Source organism: Garra rufa, chromosome 22, assembly GCF_049309525.1.
Source record: "Garra rufa chromosome 22, GarRuf1.0, whole genome shotgun sequence".
Taxonomy (NCBI): Eukaryota; Metazoa; Chordata; class Actinopteri; order Cypriniformes; family Cyprinidae; genus Garra; species Garra rufa.
In genome coordinates this window covers 23,531,499-23,547,255 of record NC_133382.1, presented here as the reverse complement: position 1 = coordinate 23,547,255, position 15,757 = coordinate 23,531,499, and the positions used below count along the sequence as shown (strand labels likewise).

Here is a 15,757-nt window from a genome sequence, read left to right as displayed (position 1 = left end):
TAATAAACAATAAACAAATAAATCCTACAAAACAAAACAACAAAATAAGCTAAGTGAAACAAAACAAAAAGACAAGCAAAGCGATGCAAAACAAAACAAAAACAAATCAATGTAATGCAAAACAAAACAAAACAAAACAATCAATTAATAAATAAATACAAAAGACTAAATAAAACAACAAACAAAATCAGTTTGCAAAACTGAAATACTAATGGAAGTATGGGATTTATGTAATAAACAATAAACAAATAAACCCTATAAAACAAAACAAAAGCTAAGCGAAACAAAACTAAATAAGTGAAACGAAGCAAAAAAGCAAAGCGAAACAAAACAAAATAAGTGAAACGAAACAAAACAAGCAAAGCAAAGCGAAACAAAACAAAACAAGCAAAGCTAAACAAAACTAAATAAATGAAACGAAGCAAAAAAGCAAAGTGAAATGAAACAAAACAAAAAGCAAAGCGAAACAAAACAAAATAAGTGAAATGAAACAACAAAAAAGCAAAGCAATGAGAAACAAACAAAACAAGCAAAGCTAAACAAAACTAAATAAATGAAAAAGCAAAGTGAAATAAACCAAACAAAAAGCAAAGCGAAACAAAACAAAATAAGTGAAATGAAACAAAACAAAAAAAAGCAAAGCAATGAGAAACAAAGCAATGCGAAACAAAAAACTCAACAAAACAAGCAAAGCTAAACAAAACTAAATAAATGAAACGAAGCAAAAAAGCAAAGTGAAATAAAACAAAACAAAAAGCAAAGCGAAACAAAACAAAATAAGTGAAATGAAACAAAACAAAAAAGCAAAGCAATGAGAAACAAACAAAGCAATGCGAAACAAAAAACTCAACAAAACAAGCAAAGCAATGCAAAACAACAAAAAAATAAAACAAGCAAAGCAAAACAAAACTAAATCAATCAATCAATAAATAAATACAAAAAGAAAAGACAAAAATTAGTTCTCAAAACTGATTTTAACTAATGGAAATATGGGACTTATGTAATAAACAAACAAATATCATTTGTCAAAACCCAGACGAAACAAAAAAAAAACAAGCAAAGCAAAGTGAAAAAAATTAAGTGAAACGAAGCAAAACAAAAACAAAACACAAAGTGAAACAAAACAAAACAGCAAAGCAATGAGAAACAAAGCTAAAACAAAAGGAATCCAAAAAAAAAAAAAAAAAAAAAAACTAAAAACAAGCAAAGCAGTGCAAAACAATACAAAAAAATCAATCAAGCAAAGCAAATGTGAAACAAGCAAAACAACAAAAGCAAAAACAGTTAGCAAAACTGAAACAACTAACTGAAGTATGGAATTTACGTAATAATCAATAAACAAATAAATCATATATTTTGATATATTGTAAAAAATGCAATCTTTTCAGATTTAAAAAAAAAAGAAAATTTGTCTACACAGCTATCTTTAAGCATTTAAGCATTTCAGGATGTAGGATCATGAAAATCCTAAAAATCTCAAAAAGAAAAAAAAATCTTGTGTGTTCAAACTTTTGACTGGTAGTGTATGTGTGTTTGTGAAGCGTCAAGTTACCTGTGGAGTCTCATCTCTCTGGATTAAAACTAACCTCAATCTGCATCAAAAATCATTCTTTTTCAGTTGTCTCTCCATGCCACAGCAGATTAATGGGATCATGGGTATTGTTAATTATAGCATCTTTGTTATTGAAAAATCGTCCCTGACATCCGAGATTGACTCGCCCATTTCCTACACTGACAACTCCAGCTTAGACCCTCTTACCCGCCACTGTCACTGAGTATGACCAATGCAGTAATTACACATGTGCCAATCCTGTCACCAAGATCAGTCACTCTTGGCTGAAGGTTGAATCAAAATGAAGGAAACTTAATCAGATGTGTCATGCCATCTCAGGGGATAATCTCTGCAGGTGCCAATCATGGAAGAACAAGGTAAGGGCTGCTTTTTGACATGGAGTGTGTCTGCCCTGCTGTTTTCTATTAAATTTGTCTCTAGGCTCTGTGTATGAGCCTGAGTAGAGCGAACCAAATGAGTGCACACATAAGTGTATTTCAGTGTCCCTTGGTGAACAAGGCACAACAAGTTTGGCTTTCTGAAGAGTGCGATGCCATGAGAAATGGACAGCGAGGTTGGTTTGCACACCTCGTCTCTCTGGAAACCAGGAAGAAGCTGTCATCAGGAGCATCGATCCAGTTGGGTCGTCTCTTGCGGAGCATCAGGCCACTGGCGCGAAGGCTGGAGCCACCGGTGCTGCTTCCATTATGCTGCTGAAAAGCGGAAGGAAATGGACATCTTAGAATATTTCCAAATACTTCCGAACGTTGATGCACTTTTGCAAACCTCTTGCAAAAGATTTACTGACTATATGCCCTCAGAGGACTTCATTGTTTATTTTATAGTGAACATAAAATTGATAGATGCCTAGAAGCTCAGGAGTCTTTAAAGCAATAAATTAAAAAAATAATCAGATATATAAAATGAGTTATAGTAAAATTTAATCAATATTTCATTTGCTTGCATTTTAAATAGTTATTTACATAAACAGAATAACTTTCTGATGGCTGTTTATTGTTTGTTGGTGTTTCTCACTAACTTAGTTACTCCCCAAAATACAGACTTGTAATTAATTTTAAATCACAAGATGCACAAAAAAGTTTTAATAACATAGCAATTTTCTTATATTGGTGCCCTAGGTTGAAACTTGAAATTTGTTTGGTCCCACAAAATGCAAACAATAAAGCAACTTTTAATCTTCTTGAGTTTTAGAACTGACAGGTAAAAATGAGGTGAAGATCCGTCCACTGTATTTACATTATTCATCTCAGTGATGCCTTTGTGTTTGTTTTGCTGTCTCTCACTTCTCATTTCCAGTTCATCCGCCTGCAATAATCTGTGGGAAACTACCGAGGCTGGAGATTGAAGCTGTCACCTGAACCAATTCACAGCGTCAACAGTATCTGCATTTGAATATGCTATAAGATGGAATCTCGCTCCCTCAGCAACACGCTGCTAGTATGTTATTGTCTTCTAGTCTTGATGAAAGCACACTGATAATATATGAGACCTTCCTGCTTTAGAATAAACCAGTGATACCATTGAATCATTGTTACTTACCAGTATGGGTCCCACAATATGAGCCGGGTTCTCTACAACAACAAAAAAAGAGGTGTGTCACATTAAAATCATAATGACATGTCCACCTGATATATACACACCTAAAAATAAAGGTTCTTCATGGGTGTCTATGATTTCTGACACATTTAACGTCCATGGATGTTTAGAGGTTCTTTAAAATAGTCTTTAAACTGAGAAAAAAGTAATAGAGTGTTAAAGGCCCGTTCACACAAAGAACGATAACTATTTGCCTCCACAACAGTGAACGATAACTGTCTGTTTTGGTTGCATTTACACAACTTTAACCAGTAGGTGTCCTCAGCACGCACATTTTAAGGGCATCTAAACAGTGAATATAGCGTAAAATATCTTTAAAATATCTTTTCAACTGCAACTTCGGAGGCGGCAAGACAATGTTGTCCAAACTAGCGCTGAATTCCCGAGGTAATTTTATATTTTATATTTCTCTGTTTGCTGTGCAATGTCTGTTTTTTTTTTCTAGAATGTCGCCTATTTCAAATGAGCAAGCCCTTTAAATTTGAATAAAGTCTGATTAGCTGTCAGTGTTTTATCGTTAATCAGCTGTAAAAAAAAAAATCGTTCTGAAAATGATCCCAACAATATCGTTATCATTATAGTCGTAGTGTGAACTCTGCTATTCTTTTAAATTTTAAACGATTTTTAGAACGTTATCTTTATAGTTATCGTTATTGGTGTGAATGGCTACTCTTAACGGAGACATTGGATGCAAAATTCACTTTTACCTACAATGATAAAAATCCATTCACTTCTTTTTTTAATCCACCCCTAAAACCTAAAGGCCCGGCCGGTTTCACAGACAGGGCTTAGACTAAACCAGGATTAGCAGATAGTTCAATTAGGATATTTAAGTAATTTTTATAAACATGCTTGGACAAAAACATTACTGGTGTGCATCTTGAGACAAAACAAAGACACTATATTTTAAGATCAGTCAGTGCACGTTTCTTTCAGTTCAAACAGCTCAGACTTACATTTTAGTCTAGGACTAGGCTTAACCCTTGTCTGTGAAACCTGGCCAAAGAGTCTTAATTATCAAATGGTTTAATTTTCTGAGCAGTATGACCTCATACTGCTTAAGCCACACCCACGACCGCTGATGGACCGACCCCTACTAGCATATTTAGCCAGTTGTACACTGTCCACCATTTTCTTGGCTCAAGCAGCTGTATCGACAATGTTTCGTAAACAATAGAGGTATTTTGTTGTTGGATGTAAAAGTGAACATAAGAGTCCTTTTCTCCTGATCTGTATGTCCTGACCACTGAGGACGCAGCGGATTAGTTTTGTTTTTGATTGTAATGCGCCACCCAATGCACAAAAAGTTGAAGAAAGGGGTGTGGTGAGCAGTAGCTCATTATCATTTAAAGAGAAATGCACCGAAAAGTATCACTGTGAACATAGCTGTTTTTGACAAGGTAAAAACGGTGTTGTTTTACACAACCATTGAGGAATTTTAACCAAAGTATGTTGCATAAAGACCAACTTGTGGAAAATCCGATGTCCCTTTAATATTAAAGGTTCTTTTGATTAGAGGTTCAAGCGCATAGCGCTGAACCCTATTGTAATTGTTTAAATGGCCAAGCATCAGAAATCTCCACGTAAAACTGATTGTGCAGGCCAAACCGTAAGTCGTAGACTTGAACCTTGGAGGGATAATAGTAGTCACACCGCTGACCACGTCACCAAGGCTCGCCCCTACAACGATCAGAAAATGCTACAAAAATCGCTCGTAACACCTAAACCATCAGTTGTAGGCTTAAGTGTCTTGTGTCTTTAAAATCCAAAAGAGGCAAAAAATGCCTCAGATTTGAAAAACCTACTTTTGCAAACTGACTAGGTTTTTCGCCCGATCAGAGTCAAACCAGTGCAGAAAGATTCTCTGGAGAGTGATTATCAATAATTATCAAGAAAAGTTGAACTTTTGATTCACTGTCACAAAGGGACACAAAAACGTTTGAAAGGGCCGGGGCCACTTTTAGTAAAATGCCTGTGACTCCTGTACATAATAAGATATCTTTGCCAAACCCAAAACACTTATGTAAAAGCTCAATCTGAGGTCACAGGGGAAAAAATTGTGGAGCTTGGCCACTTGATGACGCCATAAGAGGGAAAAACCTTGGCTATAGCTACGCAAGCATTCGTGGTCCAAAGTGACACTTGTCTATAAGGACATTTGTGTATCTTCCAAAAAAAAGAAGTTTGAACAACTATTAGACAAGGTTAATGGAGGCCGATCGGAACGAATCTCAGTGGGCCTGTTTGACTCACGGCCCCAAAAGTCTGTGAGAAATTTGAAAGAAATCGGCCACTGGGGGGCTATATCACATTTTACATAAATTATTGTACATCATGCACGCGATATTTGGCTCATATTATAGAATTCCTCATTCCAAACGACTTTGGTTCTAGAACCACTGCTGTCAGTCAAATTGTTTGTTAAATGACTGAGAAGATGTGGTACAATCCTCTGGACTCTCTAGGTCAATAATAATAATAAAAAAAAAAAAATGTGATAACAGGATTGTTTCGAAAACGGACCCATTAAAATTTACCCACAATCCTACAAAGCTTAAAGGAAAACTCAAAACTTCACAAACCTGCTAAACACACGCAACAGGTGATTCTAAACAAACATGCTAAGTTTTAAGGAGATCGGACCACAGCTGGCGCTATAACAGTCATAAACGTTAAAAAGTTTTATACTTATATGTTAAATTACTTGGATTTGCAAAACATGCTTTTTAAAATCATTGATTTTTGGTTACAGGCTTGCTAAATAATGGCTTTTTTCATATGTGACCATGGACCACAAAACCAGTCATAAGGTTAAATTTGACAAAACTGAGATATATACAAATAAGCTTTCTATTGATATATGTTAGGATAGGACAATATTTGGCCGAGATACATCTATTTGAAAATCTGGAATCTGAGGGTGCAAAAAATTCAAAATACTGAGAAAATCACCTTTAAAGCTGTCCAAATTAAGTTCTTAACAATGCATATTACTGATCAAAAATTACATTTTGATATATTTATAGTAGGAATTTTACAAAAAATCTTTATGGAACTTTATCTTTTTCTTTATCTTTACTTAATTTCCTAATGATTTTTGGCATGCGACTTAAGATTGGTTTTGTGGTCCAGGGTCACATATGTGCTTAAATGTCTTAAAGCGCTTGAACCTCAGTAATCACCGCTTGCAGCTATATTTATCAACATGTTCTTCACACTAAGAAAAACAATGGTTCTTTTAAGAACTGTTTACTGAAAAGTTCTAAGGAAGCAAAAATGATCTGACACTGCCTTTCAAAAAACTCTTTTGGAACCTTTATTTTTAAGAATGCTTTGTATTTTAGCTGTGTATTTAAACTCACCTTGTCCTGGAGCACTGGCCCTCCTCTCTGCAGATTCAACCCTGCTGTGGTGATGGTAGCTTCGTTTTCCCAACATGCCATGTTGGCCATGGCTGGGAAGAGAGGAGAGTAGACGCCGTGGGGGCTGCACCTGTAGTCCAGGGGTGCGATGAGGCCGTTGGACGTGAGTTGCTGGACGAGTCTCTGAAATGACAGAATATTGACTGTGATGTGAGAGTTAAAGCTTGGTTGAGACATTTCGAATGGTGTGTGGCTCACCAAGATACTGCAAGATGCTGGTCAGGGTGCTCCTCGGGGAAGATTTGGGCTTCATAGGTCGCCCTGTCATGCCCTCTGACACCCGGATCATGTCTATTCATCGACCAGCAGTACAGAACAGACAAACGGAGATAGAAGGAAGTCAAAGAGCAAGAAAAAGACATTCACACTTAGACACCAACACGAACAGGCCGGCTTGATGGATGTTGCGGCGAAACGCCGACCCTGCGGTGACTAATCTTTCTCTGACCGGACAACGATTTTCACGGGAGCAGCAAGCGGAGTCAAATCTCATTTGCTGCTCGGTTCGTTCGTTAGGCCCTAGTGAGCATATTTCATCCCGGTGAACTCCGGAACATTGATCTGACCACAGTGAACCCATTAAAATCACTCCAACTTTTCTTCGGTTCGTTTTAAAATTCATTAAAACTCCAGAGGAGTCGGAAGTTGTTTAAAACCGTTCTCTTCAGGCAGTTCTTCTTGTTGACTTGGCAAACCTGGAGAGAAGGTGTCTTGAAGATGTACCGATATAACTTCAATTCATTACCTTTTGAACAATATATCGAATGTAGAGAAAAAACATCGCTCAACTGGGTGATGCATTATCTACTGACACAAAATCCATTCTTTAAATTGAATGAACCTGTGCCTTCAGGGGAAGTGCTGAAGTAGCGCTTTCTCTGACTTTTATGTGTGTAACAAACTGTTTCCTTCACCTTGGAACCCTGATGGTTGCAAATGTGTTTTATTAAACTCCCATGATTCATAGCGTCATCTGTATGTCACATTTCCAAGTACTAAACCTGATTATTCCATGATTTTCATGCACGATCTCTGATGGGCAGGCAAGATGTTGAACATAACCTAGTTAGCCAGCATGTTGAATGAGGTTGGAAAGAGGAAAACAAATGCGATGTTGCATTCACAGCGGCTTCTTATGAGTGTGTGCATGTAAACAAGTCATGAAGGCGAGGCAGGAGCCGATGGAGCTCATGCTGTCAGAGATTTCACATGATTGCCGCTCTGCTCGGCCTGTCGGTGTGCGTGCAACAGAGTGATGGACAGGTACACGAGACACATGAAACTACAAGGACTCAGAGAGGATGGTTTCAGCCATGGTTTTATTTGTGTTTTGGTTGCCCACAAGACATTCACACAAAGAAAAATAAAAGAGAGAGACAAAACCAAAGAGCATGCTGCCCCCACCCGGGTCCCTCGTGCTTCAGGACACAGATGTCAGAACAACTTCTTATGGCTGGGGATACATACAAACGTGTTTGGGGTGGAGACAGTGGTGGAATGGAAGCATAGAATGGAGCTTTCGCATTATGGGAGGGAGGGGGCGATGCAAAACTGAGTGGAAAAACTTTGATTGGACAGACGCAGAGCAGGTGATTGGCTAACTTTCCCTGTTGACATGAGCTCTCCCTGTAAAAGTGACCTATTTACAAATGCCTTTGGCTGCCATGATCTGTAACCTCATCTTTGGGCTCGTTTAAAAGCGTTGCATATTTGGGGGTTTTTAATGATGCATCTTTCCCTTTCATTCCAACTCGGTGTTTTATTAATTAGCATGAACTCCCACGCGCTCTATGACAAATAATAAATCAGTAACCATTTAAGAACCCCAAAAATCAATTATTGCCAGTCGCAAACCCTTCCCTTTAAAACTGCTGGTCCAAGGCCATTTCTCTTTTCTGTGCCAACGCAACACTTCCCAAGACACAAAGTCTTAATCAATTACCGCCACTGACCAACTTCCTCAGCATTTTAAATTGGCCTTTTGACAAATTACAGACTAGTGTGCAAACTCTTGAGAGAGCAAACTTCAGTTTAAATATCAGAGTAACAAACACATTAGAGAATTTCTGTCTAGCCTTGTTCCAACTTGCATGTAATTAATTAGATCATAAACTGAGACTGATAGTCCATCATCCTCGCATTACAGAAAAGCACAAAAGAAGAGTTGCTTGTTAAACAACACTTCATCATCTCATTACATACATGCATGCCTCTGAACAGCCCGTCAATGTTAGCTACCGAATGACTGATTGGTTGCACACGTAATAGCAGTTCAATTAGCTATTCCACATAATACTTCATGAAATACTGTTTTGTAAAGCAGACTGCTACAGTTAAATAAAGACATATTCTTCCATTAAAGACATTAATGTTCTCTTGGGTACAGCAACGATACTGTCAGAGGCAGTTCAGTGGAAGCGACAAAAATTAAAGCACACATACACTAACCGACAATCCCCACTCAGGAGGTACAGATTTCCATAAATTTTCCTGACAGGGACAGTTTTCAACTATAAATCTTGGCACACACCATTATGAATTGGTACTTTCTTCTGTTAATGTGACAAATCATAAAATAAAAACCTATTGCACATTTTATAATGGGTAAATAAAGAATTTTAAAAGGCCAAAGCAAAAAAAGTAAAAACATATGTGACCCTGTACCACAAAACCATCTGAAGCTGAATATATGTGTTCTATTAATGTATGGTTTGTTCGGATAGGACAATGTTTGGCCGAGATACAACTATTTGAAAATCGAGTGAAAAAAAATAAAAAAAATAATCACCTTTAAATTTGTCCAAATATAGTTCTTAGCAATGCATATTATTAATCAAAAATTAAGTTGTGATATATTTTCGATACAAATTGTACAAAATATCTTAAATATCTTTACTTAATATCCTAATGATTTTTGGCGTAAACAGAAAAATCGATTATTTTGACCCATACAATGTATTTTTGGCTATTGCTACAAATATACCTATGCTACTCAAGACTGGTTTTGTGGTCCAGGATCACATTGAATGCGTATCTTAGTACTTATTGTACTACGTTTAGGATTGATAAAGCAATTCTGGGTATAATCTTCTGAAAATCAACTAAATATTTCAAGGAAGATCCCAAATCGACATTAGAGAATGTTTGTTCTATGCAAAATCAAAGAGATCCTTCTGCCTGAACCAACCGTACTGAAAACGTCCCAACGTCACAACCTAAAATCATTCACTCTCGTCTTTAAAAGCCATAAAGGCTTTTAGTAACTATTCACAAATGTACAGTATTTACACATAAAATGTACACTTTTTTTACTTTACCCACTAAATCCCATAACTCTGTAAATCCAACTCGAAGACCAAATTTATAGTCCTAGAATACACAAAAATATATACAATCCCTTTCAATAGTAGAGCCAATTGCATGTAAACACTATAAAAGGTGTAAAGAATGAGATTTAAGGAAAAAAGATGCAAAACCAAAACAGCTTATCCTTCTTAAAAGCAAATAAAGAGAGACTTTAAGCAAGTGCAAAAGAAAAAAAAAAAAAAGTAAAAACAGTACCCCTAGTCATTTTAGTACATCAGTGTGCAAAATATAGCTTGTCTTTCAAGTCTCTCATTGAAGCTTTCAATAAATATAAGGCTCAGACTATGATATGCATTTCAAGTATAATTACAAAGTGAAGCAAGCATAATAGGGCGTCTATTAAGTCTTTGTGTGTGTGATGTGTGCATACAAAACTCTCTTCAACAAACTGAGAGAAGTGCTACAAAATGTGCTTATGTTCATTAAACAACATCAGAAAACCCAAAGTCAAACAAGTGTGGGGGGGAAAAGTGAACTTGAACTGAAAAGATGATTGAAACGCAAAATATGGAGGACAGGCAGTCTTTATTGGAAATGGGGTGGGGAGAATACAAAACCCAAAATAAAATATAATAACAATAATTATAATTATAATAATAAAAACAGTACAAGACAGAAGATGGAGGGGAGGAATGACAGCAAGATGTGGACAGGTGTGGTCGGGGAACAGAGCGGGCGGGACAGAGTGGGTGTGTGTGTTTGTACGCGAGGCTGAAGTTAGGAATTTAAAGAGCTCTTACACTCCGCCTTTATGGCACCACAGTTAATGGGCACAAAGGGGCGGCGCGCGGCCCGGCGCAGCCTGATGAGATCGCGGCACATGTGACGCGCCAGCTTGGTGAGGCGCGTGGCCTGCAGGAGGAACGCCTGCTTAGTCTTCATGGAGGATTTGGGGCTGCCGCTGTTCCTTATCGGAACCATGTGAGAAGACTGACGGGCGCCATGGCCACGAGAACGTATCTCCTATGGAGAGACAATGAAGGAAATTAAGGATTGATACAGGAAAATAATGGAAATACAACCAAAATAGTTACAAATAGTTAATAGAGATACAGTGGGAAAACAACAGAAAGACAAAGAGAATATTATGGCTTGTAAAATTTGCTCTGAAATTTCACCTCCCAAAATCAAAACATAATTAAAAGTGCTATTTGTTTTGTGGTAACACTTCAATAAAATAAAATAAAAATAAGATAATAAAAATATAGTGCTGTCACAGTGAAAAAAAAAAAATTTACTTGTCCTGTCAGCTATTACAGTGCCTTGCAAAAGTATTCATACCCCTTCATTTTTTTCACATTTTGTTTTGTTGCAGCATTATGTTAAACTGCTTTGAATTAGTTTTTCCCCACATCAATTTACACTCCATACACCATAATAATGACAAAGCAAAAACCAGATTTGCAAATTGTACAAATTTATTAAAAATAAAACACTGAAATAAGTACATTACATAAGTTAACTTGGTAGATAGTTGAAGCACCTTTACAGCCTCAAGTCTTTTTGGGTATGATGTGACAAGCTTTGCACATCTGCATTTGGCAATTATCTGCCATTCTTTGCCTCACCTTTTCACCTCTCAAGCTCTGTCAGCTTGGATGGGGGCTGGCAGACATTTTCTAGAGTCCTAGTTGTTCCAATCGTCTTCCATTATGGATAATGGAGGCTACATGCTTCTGTGAACCTTCAATGCAGCAGATTTTTTTTCTGAACTCTTCCCTAGATCATTGCCTTAACGCAAGTCTGTCACTGAGCTCTACAGGCAGTTATCTTGACCTCAGGACTTGGTTTTTGCTCTGATATGCATTTTCAGCTGTTAGACCTTTTCTGAGAGGTGTGTGCCTTTCTAAATCATACTCATTTAAATTAATTTGCCACAGTTTAACTCCACTCGAAGTGTAGTAACATCTAGAAGCAATATGAATGCTCCTGAGCTACATTTTGAACATCCCAGAAAAGGGTATGAATACTTATGCAAAGGGATCTTTTCAGTTTTTTATTTTTAATAAATTTGCACAAATGTTAAAAACCTATTTTTTGCTTTGCCATTATGGAGTAGGGAGTGTAATATAGTACATTGGGCAGGACATCCAAACGCTGACCAATCATTCATTGACCACAAATATGGCTTTTCATCTCAATGATATATGTAGTAGCAACTTTACATGGGCGCTCAATCTAATGTTAACCTAGAAAAATGTGCGCTATTTAAGTGTCTGTGTGGAGTGCTTAAAATACTCCGTCATTTTTGATCACACAGGTAAATGTACTACATCTTTCGAATCTGGAAAGATTTTACGTTTATTTGTGTGCACTCAGAATAACAACGAAACGTTGGGCTTCTGTAAAATAATTAAAGCAAACAGTGTTTTTTTCCGTCTCTGTGAACTTGAGCGCAAAACTTTGAAACTCTGTGTATACTTGCCTTATGGACAAGAAAAATACATCTATATAGAGTGAAATGTATACTTTTAAATGAACCAATACAAATAGAAAAATATTCTCAGATTATGTAATCTATATGAAACATGCAGAGAGGCGCATCCACTACTGTGGAGTCAGTGTCACTGACTTCATCTCTTAAGCCAAAAACAAAGAAACCACTAGTTTATTAATACATTAATATAACGTTATTGCAGTGTTCTTGCTGTTTTTCCCAGACATATTCATAATTATTATCTGCCGGTGCACTGTGGCAAGCTTTTATTGCGTGAGCTTGAGCGCTTGTTAGGCTATGTAGGCAATTAAAGGCTCATTATTATGATTTATATGGTTTAATAATAAACAAGCGACTAATAGTCGATTATTGCTTAAAGGGTTAGTTCACCCAAAAATGAAAATTAGCTCATTTACTCACCCTCCAGGCATCCTTGGTGTAAATGACTTTAGTCTTTCGGACGAATCCATTCGGAGTTATATAAAAAATTATCCTGGCTTTTCCAAGCTTTAGAATTGCATGGGCTGGTGTTTCTCTTCATCAGTCCAAAACAGGTCCAATAAAGTGCATCCATTTAAATTAAAATTGCCTCACATGGCTCTAGGGGGTAAATAAAGGCCTCCTGTAGCAAATCAATGCATTTTTGTAAGAAAAACATCCATATTTAAAACATAAGAATGACTTTAATCTATATTGCGGCGGCTGGTCATACACGGAAGCAGTTCCAGGCGAATGACGTAAGAGGCACTCGGAAGAGACGTGGAGAGAGGTAAACACAGCACCGGTCACAAATTAGAAGTTCAAAATGAGGATTTGTAAAGAAAATTTTGGAGGACTTGATATAAACCAAAAGGTTTTCCTTTGCTAAACTAAGTAAACTGCTTCCTTTGCTCCTGTAAACAAAAGCTGGTTTTGTGCGAGACTCACTGGTGCATGCGCAATGCCGACGTCCCACGTCATCCGGCTGGAACGGCTTCCGTGTAAGACCAGCCAGTGCAAGCTAGATTAAAGTGATTTTTATGTTTTAAATATAGATATTTAAATATGGATTCACTACAGGAGGCCTTTATTCACTCCCTGGAGCCGTGAGAGGCACTTTTTATTATGGATTGATGCACTTTATTGCACTTGTTCTGATGAAGAGAAACACCGTCTATGCAATTCTAAAGGTTGGAAATGGCAGAATAATTTTTTATACTCCGATTGGATTTGTCTGAAAGAAGGAAGTCATATACAACAAGTATGCATGGAGGGTGGGTAAATAATGGGCTAATTTTCATTTTTGGGTGAACTAACCCTTTAAAATGAACGACTACTAGTCGACCAGGAGAATCGTTAGTCGAGGGCAGTCCTAATCATTTCATATTAAAGCGCAAATGAAACTAAGAGCGTGCATGTCTGATCTGCATCACGTTCATTAACAGCAGCTCTTAAAGTAATTGCAGCCAAATAACCTAAAAACCCAGTTACTGTGATGTCTATTAATCAAAGAACAAAAGAAAGAAAAGCAAATCAATAACTTTCGTAGCTTTAAGGATTCTATAATTAATTTAGTATTTACTGTTTGATAACTTTGTTCAGTTTCTGAATAATTGCTACTTGCTGAAAGGCACAGGTAAATAATGTGTTTATGTGAGGACTTAAATTAAACTTTCTTTTTAAGGTCTAATAAATGTTAAAACTGATAGCTCTCAATTAGACTGTAATGTTGAATGCCTATAGTCATCAGTAATATTGGTATCAGTGATACCTTCAGTCATAAAATATTTAACAAATATTAAAAATATACTGTCTTTATGTTGTTTCTACATTAATTTGAAGATTGAATGTAAAATTATTGCAATATAAAAGTAAATTTCAAAACTTTAATGTCAGGTGGGATTAATCGTAATTAATCACAATTAATTTTAGAAAAATGTGTGATTAATTTGTTCAAATTTTTAAATCAATTGACATATATCCAATAGCTCAATGCAGATCTACACTGTCAGAACAGTACTTACATTGGGTGCAGGGCTTGGAGGTGTTTTTTCCTCTGCCCCCTCAGCTCTGCTTGGCATCTTCAGGCCACCATACTTTTTCCAGTACATCCAACAGGACACACAAAGGCGACACTGCATGTTAGGAGGACCCCACGAGTACCACTGAGCAGACTGTACGGCTGTAAACACAGAAGAATAAATAAATGACCCAGAAATGCAGTACCTGTCTATGTGTCATATTCTTGTTCAGAAAAATCTCCTGTCTAAAGGAACATGCAGTCTTTATGAAAACGTAATTACAAACTAAAGCAATATCCTACAACACAATGAAAGTATTAGGTGTTGTGAAGGATGAAATTCCCTTTACGCTCTTCACCATGAGTTCATTACTAAAAAGCAATATTGATCCAGACTAATCATTACCGATCACATAGATTGTGATGCGGCATCTTTGATTGATCTGATTGGAAGATAAAAATGCAGTATCCAACCCCATTGATTACAGGAGGCGTGACATGTCCTCAGGGAGAAGCAGCGAATTGATTGGATGGCTGTGTTGACTGTAATTAGGCGAAGAGGGTCTTTACTCACCAAAACAGCTCTCACATGCGCGGCCGCCCCCGGCTGTGTGGAAACTGCCTGTGCCTGCTGCACCGTTCACAGTAGCCATTTTGCCATTACTGACGGAGATCTGGTTAGGATTGGGTTTGTTGCTGTGAGGCAAAAAGCAAATTAGATTTCACACTATAATCTTTCACAGAAAGTTTATAAACATGCAAAATCGAAATCCTATCACTAGTGGTCACTGGAGATACAGTTGAGACTGATCCTAATATAATGGACTATTTGAATCAGGGCTGTCATAACTTGTCGATTCAATTCGAGTAGTCAGTTTTTTGAAACTCTGTTGCATTTTACCCATGTCAAGTAACTGACAAAATATTGAAAGTGGCACTTTCCATGGACAAGAATCTATGAAATGCACTATTAAATTGTTTTCCAAGGCTGCATGATATATTAAACCCATTTAAAAGCATAATGCTATTGTGAATTCACAAATGGTAAGATACAATTAAGTAAATATGCAGGTTTAATACATGTGCACATCGTCTTGTGTGCACAGTATAAATGAGTACACCCCCTCTGATTAAATATGAAAGATATATTTTCTGTGTAATGTAACGTATTAAACATATTCTTAATGATCACTAATATAATTCATAAAGATGGCAAAATATAATGAAACGTATTAAACATTCTTAATAATAACAGAGACATATATGTCATTAATATCCGTAAAATAAGTAACAGCTAATTTAATTTAAATGAGGGATTGCACAAATGGATACACCCTTGATTTAATTCAATAAAGTGTAATATT

General features: G+C 36.7%; 1 protein-coding gene across 2 annotated transcripts in view; it reads right to left on the bottom strand.

The window, feature by feature from the left end:
* mta3 (metastasis associated 1 family, member 3) overlaps nt 1-15,757 on the bottom strand; it is a 44,263-nt gene that overhangs the window by 3,955 nt on the left and 24,551 nt on the right. For both annotated transcript variants that reach the window (XM_073827716.1, XM_073827717.1), the window contains exons 12-18: nt 14,968-15,089; nt 14,398-14,555; nt 10,698-10,920; nt 6,790-6,882; nt 6,532-6,714; nt 3,113-3,144; nt 2,141-2,265 (exon numbers count right to left, since the gene is read on the bottom strand). In XM_073827716.1, coding sequence (XP_073683817.1) covers nt 2,141-2,265; nt 3,113-3,144; nt 6,532-6,714; nt 6,790-6,882; nt 10,698-10,920; nt 14,398-14,555; nt 14,968-15,089 — 936 coding nt within the window. The remainder of the gene's footprint in view (nt 1-2,140; nt 2,266-3,112; nt 3,145-6,531; nt 6,715-6,789; nt 6,883-10,697; nt 10,921-14,397; nt 14,556-14,967; nt 15,090-15,757) is intronic.